Source organism: Panthera pardus, unplaced genomic scaffold (assembly GCF_024362965.1).
Source record: "Panthera pardus isolate Hobbes unplaced genomic scaffold, ASM2436296v1 HiC_scaffold_16, whole genome shotgun sequence".
In the NCBI taxonomy this organism is placed as follows: Eukaryota; Metazoa; Chordata; class Mammalia; order Carnivora; family Felidae; genus Panthera; species Panthera pardus.
In genome coordinates, this window is record NW_026526721.1 from 67,702,059 (window position 1) to 67,724,170 (window position 22,112).

The 22,112-nt window shown below is 40.2% G+C and overlaps 1 protein-coding gene across 4 annotated transcripts in view; it reads left to right on the forward strand.

Moving 5' to 3' along the window:
* Positions 1-22,112, forward strand: part of PARP14 (poly(ADP-ribose) polymerase family member 14) — a 44,365-nt gene that overhangs the window by 17,966 nt on the left and 4,287 nt on the right. For 2 of the 4 annotated variants that reach the window (XM_019448577.2, XM_019448578.2), the window contains 10 exons: positions 1-2,249; positions 3,167-3,403; positions 3,959-4,180; positions 6,440-6,518; positions 9,192-9,341; positions 9,647-9,709; positions 10,477-10,644; positions 14,091-14,297; positions 17,051-17,650; positions 19,158-19,291. In XM_019448577.2, the coding sequence (XP_019304122.2) occupies positions 1-2,249; positions 3,167-3,403; positions 3,959-4,180; positions 6,440-6,518; positions 9,192-9,341; positions 9,647-9,709; positions 10,477-10,644; positions 14,091-14,297; positions 17,051-17,650; positions 19,158-19,291 (4,109 nt within the window). The remainder of the gene's footprint in view (positions 2,250-3,166; positions 3,404-3,958; positions 4,181-6,439; positions 6,519-9,191; positions 9,342-9,646; positions 9,710-10,476; positions 10,645-14,090; positions 14,298-17,050; positions 17,651-19,157; positions 19,292-22,112) is intronic. The other 2 variants (XM_053903441.1, XM_019448581.2) reach the window with 2 other exon arrangements.

The following is a 22,112-nucleotide window of genomic DNA, read 5'->3' on the forward strand; positions in this document are numbered from 1 at the left end:
TGTTACACACCATCACGACCAAGAAACTTGACCTCAGTAATATGCCGCTCTCTGTGTTTCCGTACTATGCCTCTTTGGGCACGGCCTTGTACGGAAAGGAAAAACCTCTGATTAAGCTTCCAGCACCATTCAGAGAATCGTTAGATCTTCCCTTATGGAGATTCTTGAAGAAAAAGCACCATCTGATGGATGAGATAAATGAAGAAGTGAGGCGTTGTCACTCTGAACTAATGTGGTCCGAACTCAGTGGTGAAGTTACCATCAGACCTGCAACCACATTATTCAGTCTAGGTAGACTAAGGATCAGGACTTGGCGGAAAGATGTTTCCACAGCATTCTCTAGCATCAGGTCTAAATATAAAGTCACCCCATTGAAAGTGGATCCCATAGTGTGGGACACCATTAAAAATAGTTTAGAAGACGACAGGATTTTGACTGAATTTGATACACTTATGGGGGTTGTAACCTTAGTGGGGAAATCAGAGGATGTACAGAATATTGAGCCACAAATCAAGGAATTAATAGAAAGTACAATTCAAAAAATTAAAAAAGAAGAGCAAAGTGTAAAGGAAAAAGTGGCCATTGCTCCAGGAAGGTATTCTCTTTTGTGTCACAGTGGCATCCTGGAGCGTCTCCGCACTGAGTGCCCAGAGATGGAGATGTCTTATGATGAAGCTTCTCAACACATGAGCTTCAAAGGACTCCGCACAGATGTGTATAAAGCAAAGTGTGAAATACAGAAAAAGATGTACACCATGGCTCAAAAAAACATCCAGCTTCCCCCCGAGATTTTTCAATTTTTGCAAAAAGTAGACTGTACAGAATTCTCTAAGTCTCTTTTTATAGCACAGAAAATTCTTGCTGTTTATGAGCTAGAGGGTACAGCTGTTCTTCTAACCAGCTATTTCTCTGAAGTCCTATTAGATGCTGAAAAGCAAATGGTCAGTGCCTTAAGTTCTAAGCGCATAGACATTGAGGACAAGGACATTCTTAATGGCAAGAAATGGAAAGGGCTCACTCGCAGATTGCATAAGAAACATAATTCCTCGTCAAAGACTGTAATAATCGATGAGTTAACTTCAGGAACCAAAGCTGAGGTTATCATTGCAGGCTGTGTGAGAGAAGTGAATGAAACCTATAGCTTGCTTTTTGACTTTGTGGAAGAACACACGAAAATAGAGAGATTGGTTGAAATAGAGCCTTCCATAATCATTGATTATTTGAAGACAGAAAAAAAGCCATTCTGGCAAAAGATAAAGAAGACAAATGTTCAAGTAATTTTCAATGCTGAGAATAAAAAAAAAGGCATTTTACTAATTGGCCCAAAGGCTAAAGTCCTGGACGGCATGCACATCATCAAGCAAGCCTGGGAATCCATCTGTGTTGAAAGCATCCATATTGATAAGCCAGGAGTCAGCCAGTTCTTCCAGGAGAAAGCACAGTATTATAAAAGTGAAGTCAAACGGTTATTTGGATGTTTCATTGAACTACAGGAGAACGGAGGGAAGAAGGAGGGAGGTGGCACTGACGGACAGAAGTGCTCTTCTCGGGCAGAGCTGGCCCCTGGAGTCTCTCTGATTGTGCAACAGGGCGACTTGACACAGTTTCCTGTGGAAGTGGTGGTGAGCACTGCAAATGAGGACCTGAAGCTCTCTGGCGGCCTAGCGGCTGCTCTTTCTAAAGCAGCTGGCCCTGAGCTCCAAGCAGACTGTGACCAGATAGCGAAGAAGATGGGCAAGATCCCCCCTGGCCGTGCCGTCATCTCCAAAGCAGGAAAGCTCCCATACCGGCATGTGATTCATGCCGTGGGGCCCAAGTGGAAGGGAGATGAGGCCCTGAAGTGTGTGCTCCAGTTAAAGAAAGCTATAGAAGAAAGTCTCCATTTGGCTGCAAAATACAAGTACCGGTCCATAGCCATCCCTGCTATCAGCTCTGGAGTCTTTGGCTTTCCCTTAGCCCGGTGTGTGAAGACTATTGTTTTGGCTATCAAGAAAAACTTCCAGCTTAACCAGGATGGAAATACCTTGAAAGAGATTTACCTTGTGGATACAGCAGAGAAGGCTGTGGAGGCCTTTGCAGAGACAGTGAAAACTGTATTTGAAGACTCCCTGTCTGTTGCCGCTTCGCTGCCCAGTTTACCCGTAGCAGTCCAGCCCAGCTTGGTAACAGTTCATGGAAACGGACAAATGTCATTGTCCCAGGGAAATCTGAGGCTCCTGCTGGTGAAAGGGGATGTGCAGAGTGCTACGGTGAGTGTCCCTACCTACAGAACACCCACCAAGGTGCTGTGACTCCAGTTAGCCTGTTGCCAAAGGAAGATTAGGATCGAGGGAAAGAATCCCATGCCTGCCCTCCCGGCCTCAAAACCGGTTTCCTCAGAAAACTGGGCTGCTTCATTGAGGCATTTACTAACAGCGATTGGCCAGTTAACCGTGGTGACTACAAGTGTATTCAGATCGCTAGGTCTCCGGTAAATGTGAAAACCCACAGGAAGATCTTACATTTACACTTATCCTCACCACTTACACATTTATACTTTTTCAGTGCCTTTATACCTGTCATATTTTGGCAAATCTAAGGTTAATTTCCTGTCAAATTTACAGAGAGCAGATACAGAAAAATTAGAATATTTGATGAGGGCACAGGACAGGAGTCTTGTCAATGGCGCTGAACCAGGGTGAGCCACGTTACTCCTCAGTGACCCATGCGGGGCAGCTGTGAACATCGCTTGGTCACATTCCCTCTCCTCTCTTCTCTTGGTGCCTTAATCTAGCCTGATTTAGAAAGTCTCTATCAGGTCCAACCAATCTGCTCACAGCTCAAACGTACCGGGCTTATGTTCATGCTGGCCCCCTCCCAGATGACTGTCCTGTCTTCCTCTGCCTGCTGCAGGGATTCCCGTTTTCTAGACCCCAGAAGTCACTTCCTCTGTGCTGCTTCAGTGACCCCATACTATTTATATATTGCTTTTTGACAGCTCTCTGTTGTTCTAGAGTGTTAATTAAATAAGCTTCTAGTAACCCTTTGCCTTGGATGGCATTTCAACCTCTGAAATTAATCATCTTAGTTTCCCCCTCATCGTGCCAAGCACGTGGCTCAAACATAGTCCTCCTTGATGAATGCTTTTTGTTAGCATCTGAGACAAATTGTTGGCTTTCTCTTTAAGGCTGATGTTCTTGTCAACTCCATTCCCATGGATCTTGAGCTTAATAGAGGGCCCCTTTCTCAGGCCCTCCTGGCAAAAGCTGGGCCAAAGCTCCAGGAGGAATTGAACATTGTCGGACAAATGGCAATTGTTGGCATGGGCACAGTTCTCCAAACCAGCGGACACAGTCTGCACTGCCGCCGTGTGCTTCACGTGGTGGCTCCGAACTGGAGAGATGACAGCACATCTTCATACAAGGTGGGCCAGGAGTTAGGTTCTCTAGGAAATTGGGTAGCCCTCTGGACCCTCCTCTCAGGGTAATGTAGCTTGCCTCTCTGTCACATTCTCAGCAGGTTCTATCATTTGGGCTGTTTGTTTTGTTTTGTTTTGTTTTGTTTTGTTTTGTTTTAGCCCTAGCTGACTTCTGAAGACTGGTTAATAATATAAATTGATTATAGCGCCCAGTCATTATTGGGGCTCATTAAGAGGTATGGAAAATGGCGCGTCCTCAGTGGGGATAGCAAGGCGAGGGCATGGAGAATGGAAGAGGATGAAGGATTAGAACAGTTTTTGCCCTGCTTCTTATCTTCATTGCTGAGTAAGTTTGGATCTTTTTGGAGGGCCTCTGACGTTCTCTTTTTCTTTTCCTCATCAGCTCCTATACTCTTCTTTCCTTTTTTTGACTGCCCTTCACCTCTGTTGAAAGCGGAGGAGTAGACAGAGATCACGGTCAAAGTTGCTAAATTTTTGTCCTTTTTGTTCTGACTCCCAATTCTAGGAAAGATGCATAAAGTTGTGCTTTGTGCCTTTCAGATCATGGGAGACATAATCAGAAAATGTTTGGAAATCACTGAGAGCTTATCCTTGAAATCAATTGCATTTCCAGCCATAGGAACAGGAAATTTGGGGTTTCCTAAAACCATTTTTGCTGAATTAATCATTTCAGAAGTGTTAAAATTTAGTAGCAAGACTCAACTGACAACTTTACAAGAGGTTTACTTTCTGCTGCACCCGAGTGATCATGGAAATATTCAGGTACAATCTCACTAACTTCTGGTTGTTTTGGCAGCTGAGCCCTCATGTTCTCAAATGTCTTCTTGGTCTATTAGGTTGTTTTTTCCATGTATTTCCCATACATGGGAAAGTAAAGGAATAGTGTAGACTAGTTGTAGCACAGCAAATTTCAAGCAAATTTATGGATATGGAAAAAAATTTAACTTCTTATTAAGGAAATTTTTAAGCATTAATGAAAGTAGACAAAATAGTATAATGAATTCCCTGTACCCATTACTCATCAATCACAATTATCAACCTCTGGCCAATATGTTTCATTTCTATCTCTATTTATTTCCCCTCTTCCTATGTTATTTTTTTCTTTTTATTTATTTATCTTTTTAATTTAAATTTTAGTTACCATAAAGTGAAATATTGGTTTCAGGAATTGAATTTAGTGGTTCATCACTTACATACAGCACCCAGCGCTCATCACAACAAATGCCCTCCTTGTATACCCATCACCCATCTAGCCCTTCCCCCCCCCCCCACCTCCCTCCCTCAACCGTCAGTTTGTTGACTATCCTTAAGAGTCTCTTGTGGTTTGTTTCCCTCTCTTCCCGCCCCCTCTTCCCATGTGTTCATCTTTTTTTCCCCCTAAATTCCACATATGAGTGAAATCATATGGTATTTGTCTCTTGAGCAAATCCTAGACATAACTTTATCCATAAACAATTCAGTGTTTATTTTATTTTAAACAATAGGATTCTTTTTGAAAGGTAACATGGCCACAGTGCTATTTCACACATAAAATAAATTGAAAATCATTTCATTATTTTAGCAATTACCAAATGATGTTCAGATTTCCAATTGTCTCATAAAGGCCTTATTTTGTTTTTATAGCTTGTTTGTTTTAATCAGAATCCAAATAAGGCCCCTATATTGCAGTGGAGCTGACATCCCTTAATCCTCTTTTAATCTATAGGATTCCCTTCCATATGAACATGGAAATCTTAATACATAATATAAAAGTTGTAGTCCTCTAAATAGGAGAAAAAACAGTTGTGGTCTTGTAAATAACATGAGGAGAATGTCAGGATGAGATACAACTAAAAGGTGGGGTTAGAATGAACTCAGCACATCCCCATGTGGGTAGGAGAGTTGGGACTAGAAATACCAGAACCCCCTTCGGTTGTGGAAAGTCTTTCAACCGGCTGTTCACCTTTACACATGGAGCTTCCCTAGAGGCCCATGAGCCTGAGACCCTGGCTCTATAGTCTTCCCTGGCCCCCTCCAGCTACTGTATCAGTCTTTTAGCAAAAAAGTTACTCATTTTTTTCCCCCCCCAAAAAAAATCTCTCCTGCTTGTTTAAAAGGAGAAATAAAGTGATGATTTGATGGTGTCACTAACAGGAAAAGAAATGGAATTCACAGGCTCACTAACTCTAGAATACATACACCAGCCTCTTATCCCAGAGAGGACTACTCCCCTAATGGTTCCTCTCCTGGTACAAACAAGAAGTTAAAAAATAAAGTGTTTCTGTCCATGTGATTATCTTTCTCATAATACTGCGGGTTTTTTTAACAACTGGCAAGATACCTGCTCTCACTGATTATGAAAACAACACATATTCATTGTAGAAAACTTGAACCATACAAAATGTATTCATTCTTTTAGTTGAATTTCATCCTGGCCTTCTTTTATACATGTGTACTTTTTTTTTTTTTTTTAATTATAGAGAGAGAGAGAGAGAGTGAGTGAGTGCAAGTAGGGGAGGGGCAGAGGGAGAGAGGGAGAAAGAGAATCCCAAGCAGGCCCTGTACTGTCAGCACAGAGCCCAATGTAGGGCTCAAACTCATGAACTGAACTGTGAGATCATGACCTGAGCTGAAATCAATAGTCAGACGCTTAACCGACTGAGCCACCTAGACTCCCCTGAAAATGAGATTTGAAATGGCTACTAAATATTCTAACACATGGATATACTAAAATTTATTTAACCATTTTCCTGTTGGATTGTAAACTGTTTTATATTTTCTCTGTTATAAATAGCATGTAATGAATATGCTTTATATATAATTTATATCTTTGTTCACATATTTAATAGTTTTCCTAGAATGCATTTGTAGAAACAGAGTTATATGTATTATTTTCATAGTTTTAAAAATCTATTATGAAAATAACACTTTGAGAGTTGTTCTCTCCTGAGTATGTGTGCATTCAAGATCAAAAGCCCTGATGAATCAAATTTATTCATCTACTGAGGATTGTAGTGGTCAAAACTGTCTTTGTATTTCCAGGCATTTTCAGATGAATTCGCCAGAAGGACTAATGGAAATTTCGTCAGTGACAAAATTCCCAAGGCTGAAGATAAACAAGGTTCAGTAAAGCTTTTAAATGAGAAATTATTTCTAGTTGCTAAGTAACTATTCAGTGAAAGATGGTAGTGATGTTTTTTTATGAAAGAATCAATTACTGATAAAGAAGATATTAAATTATATCCCATACACCTGAGCATGTAAGACACTGGCTGTGTTTATGTGACCTAAAGTGAAAGAGTAGGTAGGCTAAATTATATAACCTGTACAATGGATTTTTAAGTAGTAATAAGGCTACCATTTTCTAAGGATGATGTGGCATGTTTTCTCAAACAGATAGATTTAAAGAGACAGTACCAACCAAATGCTTCTCCTCTGTCAAATTTGCTGTTGCTATATTCGAGTTTATCCTGTTTGGAGTTTGCTGAGGCTTCTTGATTCTGAATGTGTATGTTTCCCATCAAATTTGGGAATTTTTCAGTCTCTTCTTCAATTATTTTACCACACTGATCTCTCTCCAGTGCCCCGATAACAAGAATGTGAAGTGTTTTGATAGCATTCCACAGGGCCCCAGGATCTCTTTTTTTTCTTTTTTTAAAATCTCTTTTCTCTCTCTGTTCTTCACATTGGATAATTTCTTTTGATCCACTTCCAAGTTCATGGACTCTTTGCTCTGTCCACTAGCCATCCAGTGAATTTTTTTACTTCAGATACTGTATTTTTAAGCTCTAAAATGTCCATTTGGTTCTTTTTAAAAATAGTTTATATTTCTCTGCAGGGCCCCTATTTTTTCCATTCATGCCAAATCATTTCCATGAATTCAACTATGTTTACTTTGACCTCAGGGAGCATAGTTATAGCAGATGCTTTAAAGTCTTGGTCTGATAATTCCAACATCTGGATCATCTTGAGATTAGCATCTGAAATTGATTGTCTTTATCCTTGAGAACTCATCACATTTGCTTGGTTCTTTGGATGACAAACAATTTTGGATTATAGACTGGGCATTTTAAGTGTTATGCTGTGAAACTTGGGTCCTGTTAAAATCCTCTGGGGCACCTGGTTAGCTCAGTCGGTTAAGCATCCTACTTTGGCTCAGGTCATGATCTCAACAGCTTGTGGGTTCAAGCCCTGCGTCAGGCTCTGTGCTGACAGCTCAGAGCCTGGAGCCTGCTTCAGATTCTACGTGTCTCTCTCTCTCTCTGCCCCTCCTCTGCTCATGTTCTGTCTCTCTCTGTCTCTCAAAAAGCAAAACAAAACAAAAACAAAAACAATCCTCTGGAAAATGGTGATCATTTTGTTTGTTCTAGCAGACAGTCCGTTCAGTTCACTCTAAGGTTCTGTCTCACCTTCTGTGTGGGTAGCAGTTCCAATGTTAATTTAGTTCTCAAAGTCTTTGTTATGCTGCTTGGGTCTGCTCCCACACTTGCAGCTCTGTGTGAGTTCAGGATTTATCACACTTCACACACAAAATAGGGGCTTCCTTCTCCAGCTCTCATGTGTCTGGGACTCCTGCACTCTCTGGCTCAAGGGAGCCCATTTTCTAGATCCTCTGGCCAGAAAGACAGCGTCTCTGGGAGTGTAAGCTGCCTGTTGGGTTGCCTCATAATTTTGCATGGTAAGATTGCCCTTGTAGGCAGAGTGGAGAGAGAGAGAGAGGGAGAGAGAGAAGGGGGGGGGGGAGAGAGAGAGAGAGAGAGAGAGAGAGAGAGAGAGAGAGAGGGCCTCAGGTATTGCCCATACATACACACTTTTCAGACCATAAGGGCCCTTTCTCTGGATTCTTCTGGACAGAAATACAGAATGCTCCCTGTGGTACCACTGTGGAGTTCTGTGACTGGGCCCACCTTGAGTCAGGGCCTGAATTAAAAAAGAAAAATTATGGACAACGATGATGATTACTTCTCATACTCTTTAGCTCATAGGGACCCTTTCTCCTAATCCTCTGGCCACAAAGACAGGAATTCTTATAGCGTAGTTCTGCAACTGGGCCACCTTGGGCCAGTGCTGGGAGAGAAAAGAGGAAATATTTCAAAACAAAATAAAATGAGAAACTCCCCCTCCCCTTCCAGGTGGCTTCTTCAAGTACTGACTTCCTCCCCCAGTCTGCCTGCTGTTTACTTTTCAGTTCTCAGTTAGTGGCTTTTTTGTATTTATCCTGCATTTTCAATTGTAAATCATGAGTGAAATAGATGCTAGGGGGCCTGACTTCACCCTGGCCAGCAGCAGAAGTCATGTTTGATACGTATTATGTTATATCTATTATATTTATATAATAGATATTATTTATATATATTTATATATAAATATATATTTTATGTATTTATTATACGTATATATATTTAAAGTTTATTTCTTTGTTTTGATAGAGACAGAGACAGTGTGAGCAGAAGAGGGGCAGAGAGTGAGGGAGAGAGAGAGAATCCCAAGCAGGCTGTGCACAGAGCAGAGTGCGATGCGGGCCTTGAACTCACCAACCATGAGATCATGACCTGAGCCAAAATCAAGAGCCAGATGCTTAACTGACTGAACCACTCAGGTGCCCCAATATGTATTATATGTTATAATCCTTTTTCAGAAATGGACCATCACTGGGGCTTAGAGTCAGGGCTGGTTAAGGGCCGGAAGTCACAGAGAGGGGGAAGAAGTATGAGAGGAGCACGTGTGAGGAGTGTGTGATCTAAGTTGTTCTTACTGTTGCCAACTTGGTGATGGACTCCATTTTTCTTCTCAGTTTTCTATGGGACTGGGTTTAGCCCAGATGTAGGAATGCATGAAATGATGATTGGTCCCATCATCTTCCAAGTGGCCTTTGGAGATATCACCAAAGAAGAGGCAGATATGATTGTAAACTCAACATCAAAGACATTTAATCTCAAAGCAGGTACTTGACTTGTCAGATTTTGACTAGGGTAATAGTCAACTATTCTACAATTGCTACAATTGCTACAAACTGGCTTCTACAACTTTGGCTTATTAATGTTAATTAATAACTTTAAAATTATTTTGACACGGTTTCTGCTAATTAGTAGTTTATAAATTTTTCTTCTTTCTTATCAGAAATACCAGGTGATAGGATTCCTTTGATGATCGGGAAAGCTTTTAGTTAATGAGGCAATCATTCTGATTCAAATGTATTATTTTCATTTTTTAAAATTCATGTTTGTAACTTTGCTTTTTCTCCTGTAGGGGTGTCCAAAGCAATTTTAGAATGTGCTGGACAAAATGTGGAAATGGAATGTTCTCGCCAAGGTAAGGCACAATACTATTTTTTGCTTCAAAATTGTAAGTGGGAGGCTGAATATGGAAGGCTTTGGAGAGGCTGGGGAAAGTCTTGGGATTGGGGAGAAAACGTATTAATCTTAAAATCATACATTTGACCAAAGACTTCTAAGCATAGACAATTAGAAGTGAAAAGCAATCTCACAGTTAAAAAGAGAAAAAAGATTCATCAAAGACCATATTTTAGGAGTCTCTTATTCACATAGAATGCTTTATGTGCCAAACCAAACATTTTGCTTCCTAAACAATCAAAGAGTAGGTTCAATAAAGAAGATGTGGTACATATATATACAATGGAGTATTACTTGGCAATCAAAAAGAATGAAATCTTGCCATTTGCAACTACGTGGATGGAACCAGAGGGTATTATGCTAAGCAAAATTAGTCAGAGAAAGACAAATATCATACGTCTTCACTCATACAAGGACTTTAAGACATAGAAAAGATGAACACAAGGGAAAGGAAGCAAAAATAATATAAAAACAGGGAGGGGGACAAAACATAAGAGACTCTTAAATATGGAAAACAAACAGAGGGTTACTGGAGAGGTTGTGGGAGGGGGGATGGGCTAAATGGGTAAGGGGCATTAAGGAATCTAGTCCTGAAATCATTGTTGCACTATATGCTAACTAACTTGGATGTAAATTAAAAAAACAAAATAAAATGAAATGAAAAAAAGAGACAAAAAATGTAGGTTCAGTATCTAATTTTGTACCTCTCTGTTTTATGCTTCCCAGTTCAAAAGGGCAACAGTGATTATATAATTACCGAAGGTGGATTATTGAGGTGCAAAAATATTGTTCACGTTATTGGTGGAAACGATGTCAAGAGATCAATCTCCTATGTTTTGCAAGAGTGTGAAAAACGGAATTACTCGTCCATTTGCCTCCCAGCCATTGGGACAGGTTTGTAACCTCTGGCTATTAAGGCGTCCACCTTTCCTTGGATCTGGTGCTGTTAATATAGTTAATGATGAGACTGAGTAAGGGTCTTCACTCCAACGCAGCCCCCTGAGGGAGTAAGCAAAGACTGTGGGTGGTTTAAGTAAGAGGAAAACATCAAGAAAACTGAAGACAGTGTTGAATATTAATTAGAGTGACATTTGCTCTCTCTAATTGGTAGGGAAGAGACAGGAAGGGAGAGAAAAGAAAGAAACCACCCATTCCGTCTGATTCCTCAGTCTCTCTCTTTTCTGTCCCCTACATTATTTAGTCTTTAACCTCTTGCTCCATCCCTTCTCCATCCCTGCTCCATCAGAGCATCCGCTTGCACCTCGCAGTTGCTGACTCTCAGATGAATATTCCTGCCTTCTTCTTACACCTCTTGGACAGTTGGCTGCGTGGGTTGGCCTTAGGACATGTCCACACAGAAGCCTCTCAGTCACCAGAGCTTAATGGGTTTTGGTTCTAATGGGTCATAAATTCAACTCCAAATTTCCCCTTTTCAGCCTACTTGCCTCTTTTGTTTTCCTCAAACTATTTAATAGTTGTGTGGGTCTTCATGTATAAGGATGGTGCTTTGGGTTTACCATTAGTGAGGTGATGTTCTTTGAGCTCTTTTCCCAGGAATCTGAGTCATGGGCATTGATTAGGAATTTCTGCTTAGTTTTCCATAAGAGAGCTGGTCCGGGAGGCAAACATTCTCAGACTTTAAGTGGAACATAGCTGATTGGTCCCAAAGAGCCCTGGATTGGTGATTCCATTGTGCAGCAATTGAGTGTTGCCCACTGGCATTCTAAGCCCTCCAAAAGCTTAGCTCAGTACACTTAACCACCCTTGTCATTTTCTGAGCCTTCTTCTAATCCTCTGTTATTTTGATTTCTGTAATTCTCTACCATTCCTCTTAATGTTCCCACATGGAATGCTACACCTATTTTATTACTTTCCTATTTCTGAAAGTATAATTTATAGTCCCTTTATGTTTTCATTCCCCATGTAGTATTATCCAATCTTGGGAGATTAGCCAACATGTCTGTCTGCCTGTTTCTCTATCTCTCTATCTCTATCTATGTATCTGTGTATCTATCTTTTATGAACACGCATTAATGACTCACCAGTCTCTGTCTCCATTGGTTTTTCTTCTGAGCTCTGGTCTTGTATTTCTACATAAACTTTATTTGGGCCAAGAAATCAGACAATTCAAGGGTGGCATAGACCTTCCCAAGAAAAAACAAGGAAATGAGGCAGTTTTCATTTTATATAAATATACACATGTTTGAGTATTTCTGGGTTACTGAAAACCTGTTGTCTCTTCCACTGACCTGGTTGCATTGCTGGTCTGCACAAATGAATCAAGGTTAGCAGATTCTCCTTGCTTGTTGTCTTTACCAGTCTCTATCACCACCTGATTTGGTCCTTAGACTAAAGCACTAAGGACCTTTAGTGGTGTTTATGTGTTGAACTGGGACTGTGATTGAGACAGCTTCTGGCAGTAAAAGAAGCCCTCTCCCTGGTTCCTTACAGACACATGCCTGGGGGAAGGGGTGGGTGTCCAGCGATACTCGCAAGCACCTCAAGTTCAATGTAGACTATGAACTTTCTTCTGTTGTCTTCTGCCCTGAACCTGCCCTTCCTCTTGTATCCCTGATCATGTTAAAAGCATCACTTTCTACTTATAATCCTTGACTCTACAGTCTTTATCACTCCTATGTTCATTAGCTTATTAACTAATTTGATTAAATGTTTACCAAGTGCCTGCCATGTGCCAGGCACTGTGTTTAGGCACTGGAGACAGAAAGATGTCTCAGAAAAGGGTCTAGTCCATAAAGAGCACCTAGCCTACTGTGAGAGACAGACATGTAAACAAACTACTGCAATACAGCACGACTCATGATGCACACATACTGGTGGGTGGGAGGCAAAAAAGAAGGAACACAGGGTCAAAGATAAACCCAGCTGGTCACTAGGTCCTGCTGACTTCACTTCCCAACTGTCTTCTCAGTCCCTGTACCTGACTCTTCATTCTGGCCTCTTCTTTTTGTTCAGCTCTGGTATTTTGCCTAAACTTTTATTATAGCCTCCTATCTAGATATGGGCTCCTGTGGAGGAGACCCACCCCTAGATTTATCCTTCTCAAAAACAGATCTTTTGCCCTGAACACACCAGGCTAAGCATATCAAACCCCTGTTACAGTTCTATCAGGCATAGCCTTTCCCTCAGCTTCTCTTACTTCACCTGTTGAATACCTATTTATGCCCATATATCACATCCTCTGTGTTCTAAGTGCCTAGCTGAGAGCTAGCCCATGATGGGACATAGTAAATGTTTGTTGACAGTGAATGAATGTGTCTGAACACTCCCATTTAAAATCTTCCAAAAATCACGGGATAACCATAGCTTTGCAAAGGAGAATTGATCTCTTTTCCTGATCATCTAATAAAAAAAAAAAAAACCTGAACAAACCCATTTGTTTAGTTTTGTACAGGGTTTGTCTACATTCCCACAAGTGTCTATGTAGCCAGGCCAGAGTGGTCTACTCTCATTTCTGCATTAGAGGTGGACACCGTCAACAGGGAACATCCAAGTGGGCTGTTAGTCTACCACACCAGGTTGGTCAAGGGATTTTTACACTGCTCCCCATTGTGATTTTCCAGTTGCCATTTATTTGTATGCGACTGCTTCCATGGCTTTTCATGGGACTTTTCAAGGGACTTTTCATGATCTTACCTGGGCATTAGGCTTGCGAAACAAGATATGGAACGTGCTGTACAAAGAAAAAGACTTGCTTAGGTGGCACCTCAAACCTAGAAAGTCAGCTAAAATCTCCTGAGTGTTCTAGAAAATATTTCCTAGAGGCTCATGGATAACTTGTGTGCAAAGAATTATAGATTATAACAGATAGTTTACAGCTCCAGGTATCTTACAAAATTAGCTTAGTTTAAATCAGGTCCCCAAAGACATCTGGAAGAATAAAGATACATGCATATAGTCAGGTGACTCTGAGCAAAAAAGAAAGAGTATGATATTTCTACATATATTAGAATATTTTGCTTTTTATGGACCTTTTGAGGACACTAATGAGCTGAGAATAGTTAATTATCCTTGTAACACAGAACACAGTGAGGTAGGGTCAGCTCAACAGAGTAGATATGAACATCAGAAACCAAAAGTTAGATTTCTGGGTCCTTTGTTCATTGTTGGGCTAGTGACTTCCTGACATCCTGGAATAGAAGCTCCCTGTTGCATCTAGGACCTCAAAAGTGTTTGACCGTGCATTGCTAGAAAAGCCTGAGATGATGAAAGAGTTGGGCAGGGGGGGCATTCATTCTGTGAGGACTGGAATCCCCAACTTACTGCTCAGCCTCCCCAGTTGGGTCTTTACCCCTTCCTGTTTTTATTATTTGCTTTTCTAGGAAATGCCAAACAAGACCCAGGTATGGTTGCTGATGCCATCATTGATGCCATTGAAGACTTTATCCAAAAAGGATTTGTCCGGTCTGTGAAAAAAGTTAAAGTTGTTATCTTTATGCCTCACCTACTGGACGTGTTTTGGGCCAGCATGAAAAAAAGAGAACCATCTCTGACTTCTCCCCAACAGTCTCTGCCATCTAAATTAACATGTGAGTTGACCTTTTTTATGAAATGCATATTCCTAATATGGATGTCACATGAGAAATAGCTAATCTTAAACATAACTATCGGAAAGAGAAATTAAGAAAATAATCCCATCTACAATTTTATCAAAAAGAACAAAACACCTAGGAATAAATTTAACCAAGAAGGTGAAAGACCTATACTCTGAAAACTATGAGACATTGATGAAAGAAATTGAAGATGACAAATGGAAAAAATATACCATCCTTATGGGTTGGAAGAATTAGTATTGTTAAAATGTCCATACTACCTAAAGCAATCCACAGGTTCCATGCAATCCCTATCAAAATTCCAAAGGCATTTTTCACAGAAATAGAACAAACAGTCTTAAATTTGTACAGACCCACAAGGCCCTTAATAACCAGAGAAATCTTGAGAGAGAACAGAGGAGCCTGGGTGGCTCAGTCAGTTGAGCATCTGACTCTTGATCTTGGCTCAGGTCATGATCTTACAGTTCATGGGTTCAAGCCCTGCATTGGGCTCTGTGCTGGCAGCTTGGAGCCTTCTTGGGATTCTCTCTCTCCCTCTCTCTCTCTGCCCCTCCCTTGCTTGCACTCGCTCATGCACATGAAAGAAAGAAAGAAAGAAAAAAGGAAAGGAGAACAAAGCTGGGGACATCACACTTCCTGATTTCAAACTATGTTATGAAGCTATAGTAATAAAAACAGTATGGCATTGGCATAAAAACAGACAGATTAATGGGACAGATTAGAGAGCCCAAAAATAAATCCACACATATACATATCTTCTTTGACCTACAGTGGGGTTACATCCTGATAAACCCACTGTAAATTGACAATGTCATAAGTCATAAATGCATTTAACACACCTAACCAACTGAACATCATAGTTTAGCCTATCCCACCTTAAACATGCTCAGAACACATTAGCCTAGAGTTGGATAAACTCATCTGACACAAGCCTATTTTATAGAAAAGTGTTGAACATCTCGTGTAATTTATTGAATACTATAATGGAAGTGAAAACGGAATGACTTTCCAGGTACAGAATGGTTGTAAGTGTAGTGGTTTTTGACCCTCACAATGCCTGGCTGGCTGGAAGCTATGGCTCACTGCCAGTGTCCCACATGACAAGAGAATATGCCACCACATATTACTAGCTCAGGTAAAGATCAAAGTTCAAAGTATAGTTTCTACTGAATGAGTATGATTTGCATACTATCATGAAGTTGACAAATAGTAAGTTGAACCATTGTAAGTTGGGGACCATCTGTGTGGTCAATTAATTTACAACAAAGGAGCCAATGGGAAAGGATATCTCTTCAATAAATAGTGTTTGGGTGCTTGCTTCAGCAGCACATATGCTAAAATAAATGGTGCTAGGAAAACTGGACAGCCCCATGCAAAAGAATGAAACAGGATTACTGTCTTACACCATACACAAAAATCCACTCAAGATGCATTAAAGATCTGAAACCATAACACTTCTAGAAGAAAACAGGGAGTAAGCTCCTAGATATCAGTCTTGGCAGTGATTTTCTTTGGATTTGACACCAAAGCACAAATAGCAAAAGCAGAAAATAAACAAGTGGGACTACCTCAAACTGAAAAGCTTTTCATGGCAAAGGGAACCATAAACAAAATGAAAAGGCAACCTATGGGATGGGAGAAAATATTTGTAAATAATGTATCTGATAGGGGTTAATATACAAAGGGGTTAATATATAAAGAACTGTGCAACTTAATAGGAGAAGACAAATAATTGGATTTAAAAATGGGCAGAGGATCTGAATAGACACTTTTCTAAGGAAGACATACAGATGGCCAGCAGGCACATAAAAAGGTGATAAACATCACTAATCATCAGGGAAATGCAAATCAAAACCTAAGGAGAAATCACCTCACCTGATAGAATGGCTAGTATCAAAAAGACAAGAAATAACAAGTGTTGGGGAGGATATGGAGAAAAGAAACCCTCATGCACTGTTGGTGGGAATGCAAACTTGTCCAGCCATTGTGGAAAACAGTATGGAGGTTCCTCAAAAAATTAGAAATAGAACTACCATATGATGCAGCAATTCCACTTCTGGGTATTTATCTTAAGGTAATAATAAAAAAACTATCTTAAAAAGATTATCTGTACCCCCATATTCATTGCAGTAGTATTTACAAAACCAAGACATGGAAAAACCTAAGTGTCCACCAACAAATGAATGGATAAAGATAATGTGATATATATATATATATATACACACACACACACATATATATATATAAATATATATATATATATATATATACACACACACACACATATATATATAAATATATATATATATATATATATATATATATATATATATATAAATATATATATATATCAGACAATGGAATATTATTCAGCCATAAAAAAGGAGGAAATCCAGCCATTTGTGACAACATGGATGGACCTTGAGGGCAGTATGCTAAATGAAATAAGATGATCTCACTTAATATGTGGAATATTAAAATACAAACAAACTGTTAGATACAGAGAAGAGATTGGTGGTTGCCAGAGGCAGCAGGGGGTGGGATTGGGAGGTGAGGAGGGATGAAATGGGTGAAGAGGGACAAAAGGTACAAACTTCCAGTTATAAGATAAATAAATCCTGGAGATTAATGTACAGCACAGTAACCAAAAAGAGAGAGAGAGAGAAATAGCTAATCTTCCTTTCTTTGCTTTTCTTTTTTTCTTTTTCTTTTTCTTTTTCTTTTTTTAGCATTTATGGGATCCCCGAGTCAATCTCCCCAAAAGCAGAATCCTTTGGTTTTGAAAAAGAAAACAGAATCAGCAAGTTTTCAGGTGTGTGGTGAAAATGTAAAATGTGTGGAAAATGCTCTCACCTGGATACAGGATCTGATTACAAAGGAACTGTGTCCTTACACCAATGAAGATGAGTGTATCAAAGATTTTAATGAAAAAGAATATCAGAAATTGAATGAGCTGCAGGAGAACTTAAATATTGCCATTTGCTTGGACAGTAAAAGACCTCTGATTGAAGTTTTTGGGATTGGCAAAGATTTGACAGAGGCTAGAAATGCAATTGAGGAAATGATCAAGAGAATTAGATTGGCCAAAGAACAGAAATCCCAGGCAGATTTTATCAGTGAATTTGTAGAATGGCAATATTATGACAAAGACACTTTTCATAGTTTTAAGAAAATAATCAATCTGCAATTGGAGAATGCAAGGAAGGCAAAAAAAAGGATAGCTGTTGTGAAAGTTAATCACCAGACCTACACCGTGGACCTGTGCAAGTACAGTGCTATAGATGCAGGAGGACGCAGTTTACCTGTTCGGCGCCTCATGAAATCTGAAGGTGAGTCAAACCTGTGTGCTTGTGATCCATTATTTTACCCCTACTTTGGGCTTAACACTATTTGGTACATACATCGAAATTGTACTCAAGCAGATCAAATTCAGGCAACTCTTATGGGATAAAATAGAAAACCTGGTGTCTGAGCTTAATGCACTTACATTATGGCTGGGGAAATGTAGCATGGGTGCACTCAACAGTCTGAGGCTGACCATCTTAATGGTGACAGTACCCAAGCCTTGCAGTTGTTCCCATCTCTACAGTTTATCAGCTTTCCAGAGCCAGTTCTGCTGCAGAGATAATGGCTCCTTCAGTCAGAAGAGGGAAAGCCGTGGGCTTTAAAGAAAAGTGGCTCAAGGTTTTCTAGAACAAAAGGAGAAGACAGCCTGGTCAGAGTGGGCACTCTCTCTGTGACTGATAACCTGGAGAGCACTGGGAGCTTGTAGGATCTTCTCCCAGAATTCACTTCCTCTCCTGCCCTGAACATAAGTCTTCCTCAATGCATGCATCAGGAGGCAGCCTTGGAATTCTCTGACTGGATCTACTCCCCAAGAAGGGACTGTTTGTGTTGTGTAGATAGACATTCCTGCCTTTGAACCACACAGGTCCTGCACTGAAAACTAGTAAATTGGCTTCTGGTACATTATCTTTATCTCTCATGAGATCCGTGTGAATGAATTCCTCAGACTCTGAGCCACCCTAGGGGAATGACAAATCAAGTATGATATTCTGTTTAGCAGAAGAGAAGACAGCAAAACCTGCCAGCCACCCAGCTCTTAAGGATGGGGAGAAAAATAATGAATAGATGCGGAGGGCCTTGTGGTAGTGAGGCGTTCCGGCAAAATTCCACACTTTTCTAACAAGACCATTGTAGGGAAATAATTTATTGTTAAATTATTAAATGATGACAGATTAGAGACTGAACAGAATATGCAGCTTGAGTTACACCACACCAGCACTTCTTAAATCCGAGCATGATCAAAACTTGTTAAGATGCAGGTACATGGGTTCCACCCCTCAGAGAGTTTGATTCTGTGGGTTCTTTCTTTTTCTTTTTTTTTTTTTTAACATCTATTCATTTTTGAGAGAGAGACAGAGAGAGAGACAGAGAGAGAGTGTATGAGCAGGGGAGGGCAGAGAGAGAAGGAGACACAGAACCTGAAGAAGGCTCCAGGCTCTGAGCTGTCAGCACAGAGCCTGATGTGGGGATCGAACCCACACCCACGAGATCATGACCTGAGCCAAGTCAGACGCTTAACCTAAGATGGAGCCATGCAGGCGCCCCTGTGGGGTTTTCTCTTAACAAGCATTAAGATTGGTTCTGATGTAGGTTGTCTGTGGGCCATGCTTTGAGAGACATTCTCTGAGAAAGATAAGAACTTCTTGAACACGTTGAGTTAGGAGATAATAAAGTAAGAACACAGATGATACTCAGTTCTTCAGAGCATACCAGGAGCGTGTGGATGGGCCTTCCCAGGTGTGTGGGAGTCCTCAAATGTCCTCTTTGCAGTTGGGATCCCTGAGCACTGGAGTGATATGAAACAGCAGGATGTCTGTGTGGTTCAGCTACAGCCTGGTCATGCAGAATATGACACGGTGGCAAGCAAGTTTAATCAGACCTGCTCGCACTTCTACATAGAGAAGGTAAGCCTTCTGCTGACATGGAGTTTCTTAAGAATGGTGGAGATGAGTGGCATCATGGTCCTGGATAAATCTACAAATACATTTGCAACCACATTGTTTTCCCAGAATTAGAATATTTTATGGCAATCCGATTTTTGATTGTAGATTCTACTCCCATCACTGTAATTACAGAGACATTAAGATTGAGATCGTGTCAGTTATTACAATATAATATTAGATTGCGATATGATGTTAGAATACTAAAAACACGTGTTGACTCAGTGAGGAGCTGGTTAGTAGTGATCTTGAAGAGACAGCTGACAGTAGAAGCCTCCCCAAAGGAAGAAGTCTTTTCCCAAAGAGGAACCAGTTAGTGACCCTGTAGAGGAAGAAAACAGGAACATCCCCCCAAAAAGAGGAAACTCTCTTCCTCCAAAGGAGGAGCCACTCAGCAGCGGACCTGAAGAGGCTGCTGACAGCAAGGGCAGCAGCTTCAAGAAAAAGAAAAAGTTCCAAAAGCTAGCCCAAGAAAATGAAAACGGACCCACAGCAACATTCCCCCACCCACCCTGATATCCCAGCAGAAACGAATTCACAAGAATCTGTGAAGCAAGCTAGTAAAAATTCAAAGATAGAGCTGCAGGGTTGGATTCGATAACTAGAAAACACCACAAAGACACACAGAGGCCCTCAGATCAGGATTCTGTGCTTCTGCTCCACCATTCACAGATCAGCAGCACTCGCTTCTGTGATTAATTCCAATGGCCCTTTCCTTGTTCGTCTCCCTCATTTTGGCATCTTCCACTTTTAAGCTTCAGTGTTGCTCTTTGAAATTATGTTCCCATTTGACCTCTATGGCAATATTATATTAATGCTTTCTTCTTTAACTAGTTTTCCTTTCGTTATCCCTGTTATTTATTTCTTCTCCAAACTGCTAATCCTAGCTTTGCCCATAGGATTTATAGTTTGCTCTTCTGTCTCTGTACTTCATCAAGAAATGTTTTTACCCTTCTTGGCTTCAGCTGCTATTTCAATGTTGACAGCTCCCAAATCAACATCACCAACCTGGATCTTTGATCATACTCTACAACATGTATTTTTATTTTTTATTATTTTTTTTAATGTTTATTTATTTTTGAGAGACAGAGACAGAGACAGAGCATGAGCAGGGCAAGGGCAGAGAAAGAAGGAGACACAGAATCTGAAACAGGCTCCAGGCTTTCAGCTGTCAGTACAGAGCCTGACGTGGAGCTCAAACTCGGAATGGCAAGATCATGGCCTGAGCCAAAGTCAGATGCTTAACTGACTGAGCCACCCAGGCACCCCTACAACATATACTCAATGGCCTAAAAATATCTCTGCTTTAATATCTGTCTGCTAAATCAATTTCCCTAAATCTAACTCATCTCACTGTTTCCCTTTCCTTCCCCACTTCTGTCCTTGGTTCCACCACTTTCTGAGTAAAGTTAGAGACCTTTGGGTACCTTCCCTTCATCCATCAAAACAAGTCTGCCAATAAGGCCTGCATTTTCTTTCTTACCAAATTTTCTATTTCTGCCACCACTCTGTTTATTTATGTAGTTAAGCACATAATAATTCAAAACGATTTGAAGCGTCTTAACAAGGATATATATCATATCTTCAGATAAAATAAAGAAAAATGGACAAAAAAGAAAAGGAGGGTAGGAAAAATAAGATAATACAGAGGTATTATCATTTACAAAAATATATAACAGGAGTTCCTAGGTAGTTATTAGAAGGACCACAGATTTGTTTCCTTGAGCTTCCTGGTAGACAAGGCAAAGAAGTAAACACGCATTCTTGAGATTCATAATTTTCATAAATCAGAAAGAAAATCATGTAATCAGGAGACTCACAGCTTTTCACGGTACTGAGACTGGCTACTGAGAGATTTATCCTGTGAATCAAGTCCTGGAGAATATTTTCAAAATCATCCTCACAATAAATTCAATATCAAACTTTGTACCACAGCTTCCATTTTTTAATCCTCAACGTAAACCATTTGAGCAAAAACAATTCTGAGGTACCAAGACAGTGTGATTCAGGTGTGTGGCACTTTGATGGTCTGGTTCTGCAATAACAAATATGTTTCATCTCAAATATCAAGTACAGTCATCTGGTAGTGGCTGACTGGCACATTTTGAGGAGATGCCAAGTCCAGATTGAGCAGGACTGTCCGGTGGACCAGCCATGTCTACAGTGGGCTCTGGAGGTTTGCCATGTGTTAGTGGACGGCCAGAGAAATGATTTTACTATTTTTTTGTAGACACTTTTTAAAAATAAAATCTTATGTGAAAGTCCAGTGTGTGAAACAGATAAAAGTAGAGCTAGGTAATACTTAAGACACCTCTTTGGAAATCCCTGACAGTATGAAAGCACTAACAGGAAAAATAGGTGGCTGTCATCCTCCATGACTATTAGGACCTGGGACTAAGACTTTTAACATCCATAAACTTACACATAGATTCAGTAATTTTGCCACATTTGCTTTTTCTCTCTTACTCTCTCAGGTTTTGCTGAAGCATTTGACAGTAAGTTGCAGACTTCATGACACTCATAAATATTTTAGCACATATTTCATATGAATAAAGACCGTCTCCTAAATAACAGTGTTATCCCATATAAGAAAATTAACAGTAATACAGTAATATCTAATAGAGTCCATATCCAAATTTCCCCAATTGCTTTCTTATTACTCCCCCCTCTCCAAATATGTGTTCACACACTGCATTAGGTCATTTTGTCTCCTTTGTCTCTTCTGATCTAGAATATACTCTTGCATTTTAAAAAATCATTTTTCATGATGCTGAATTTTTTAAGG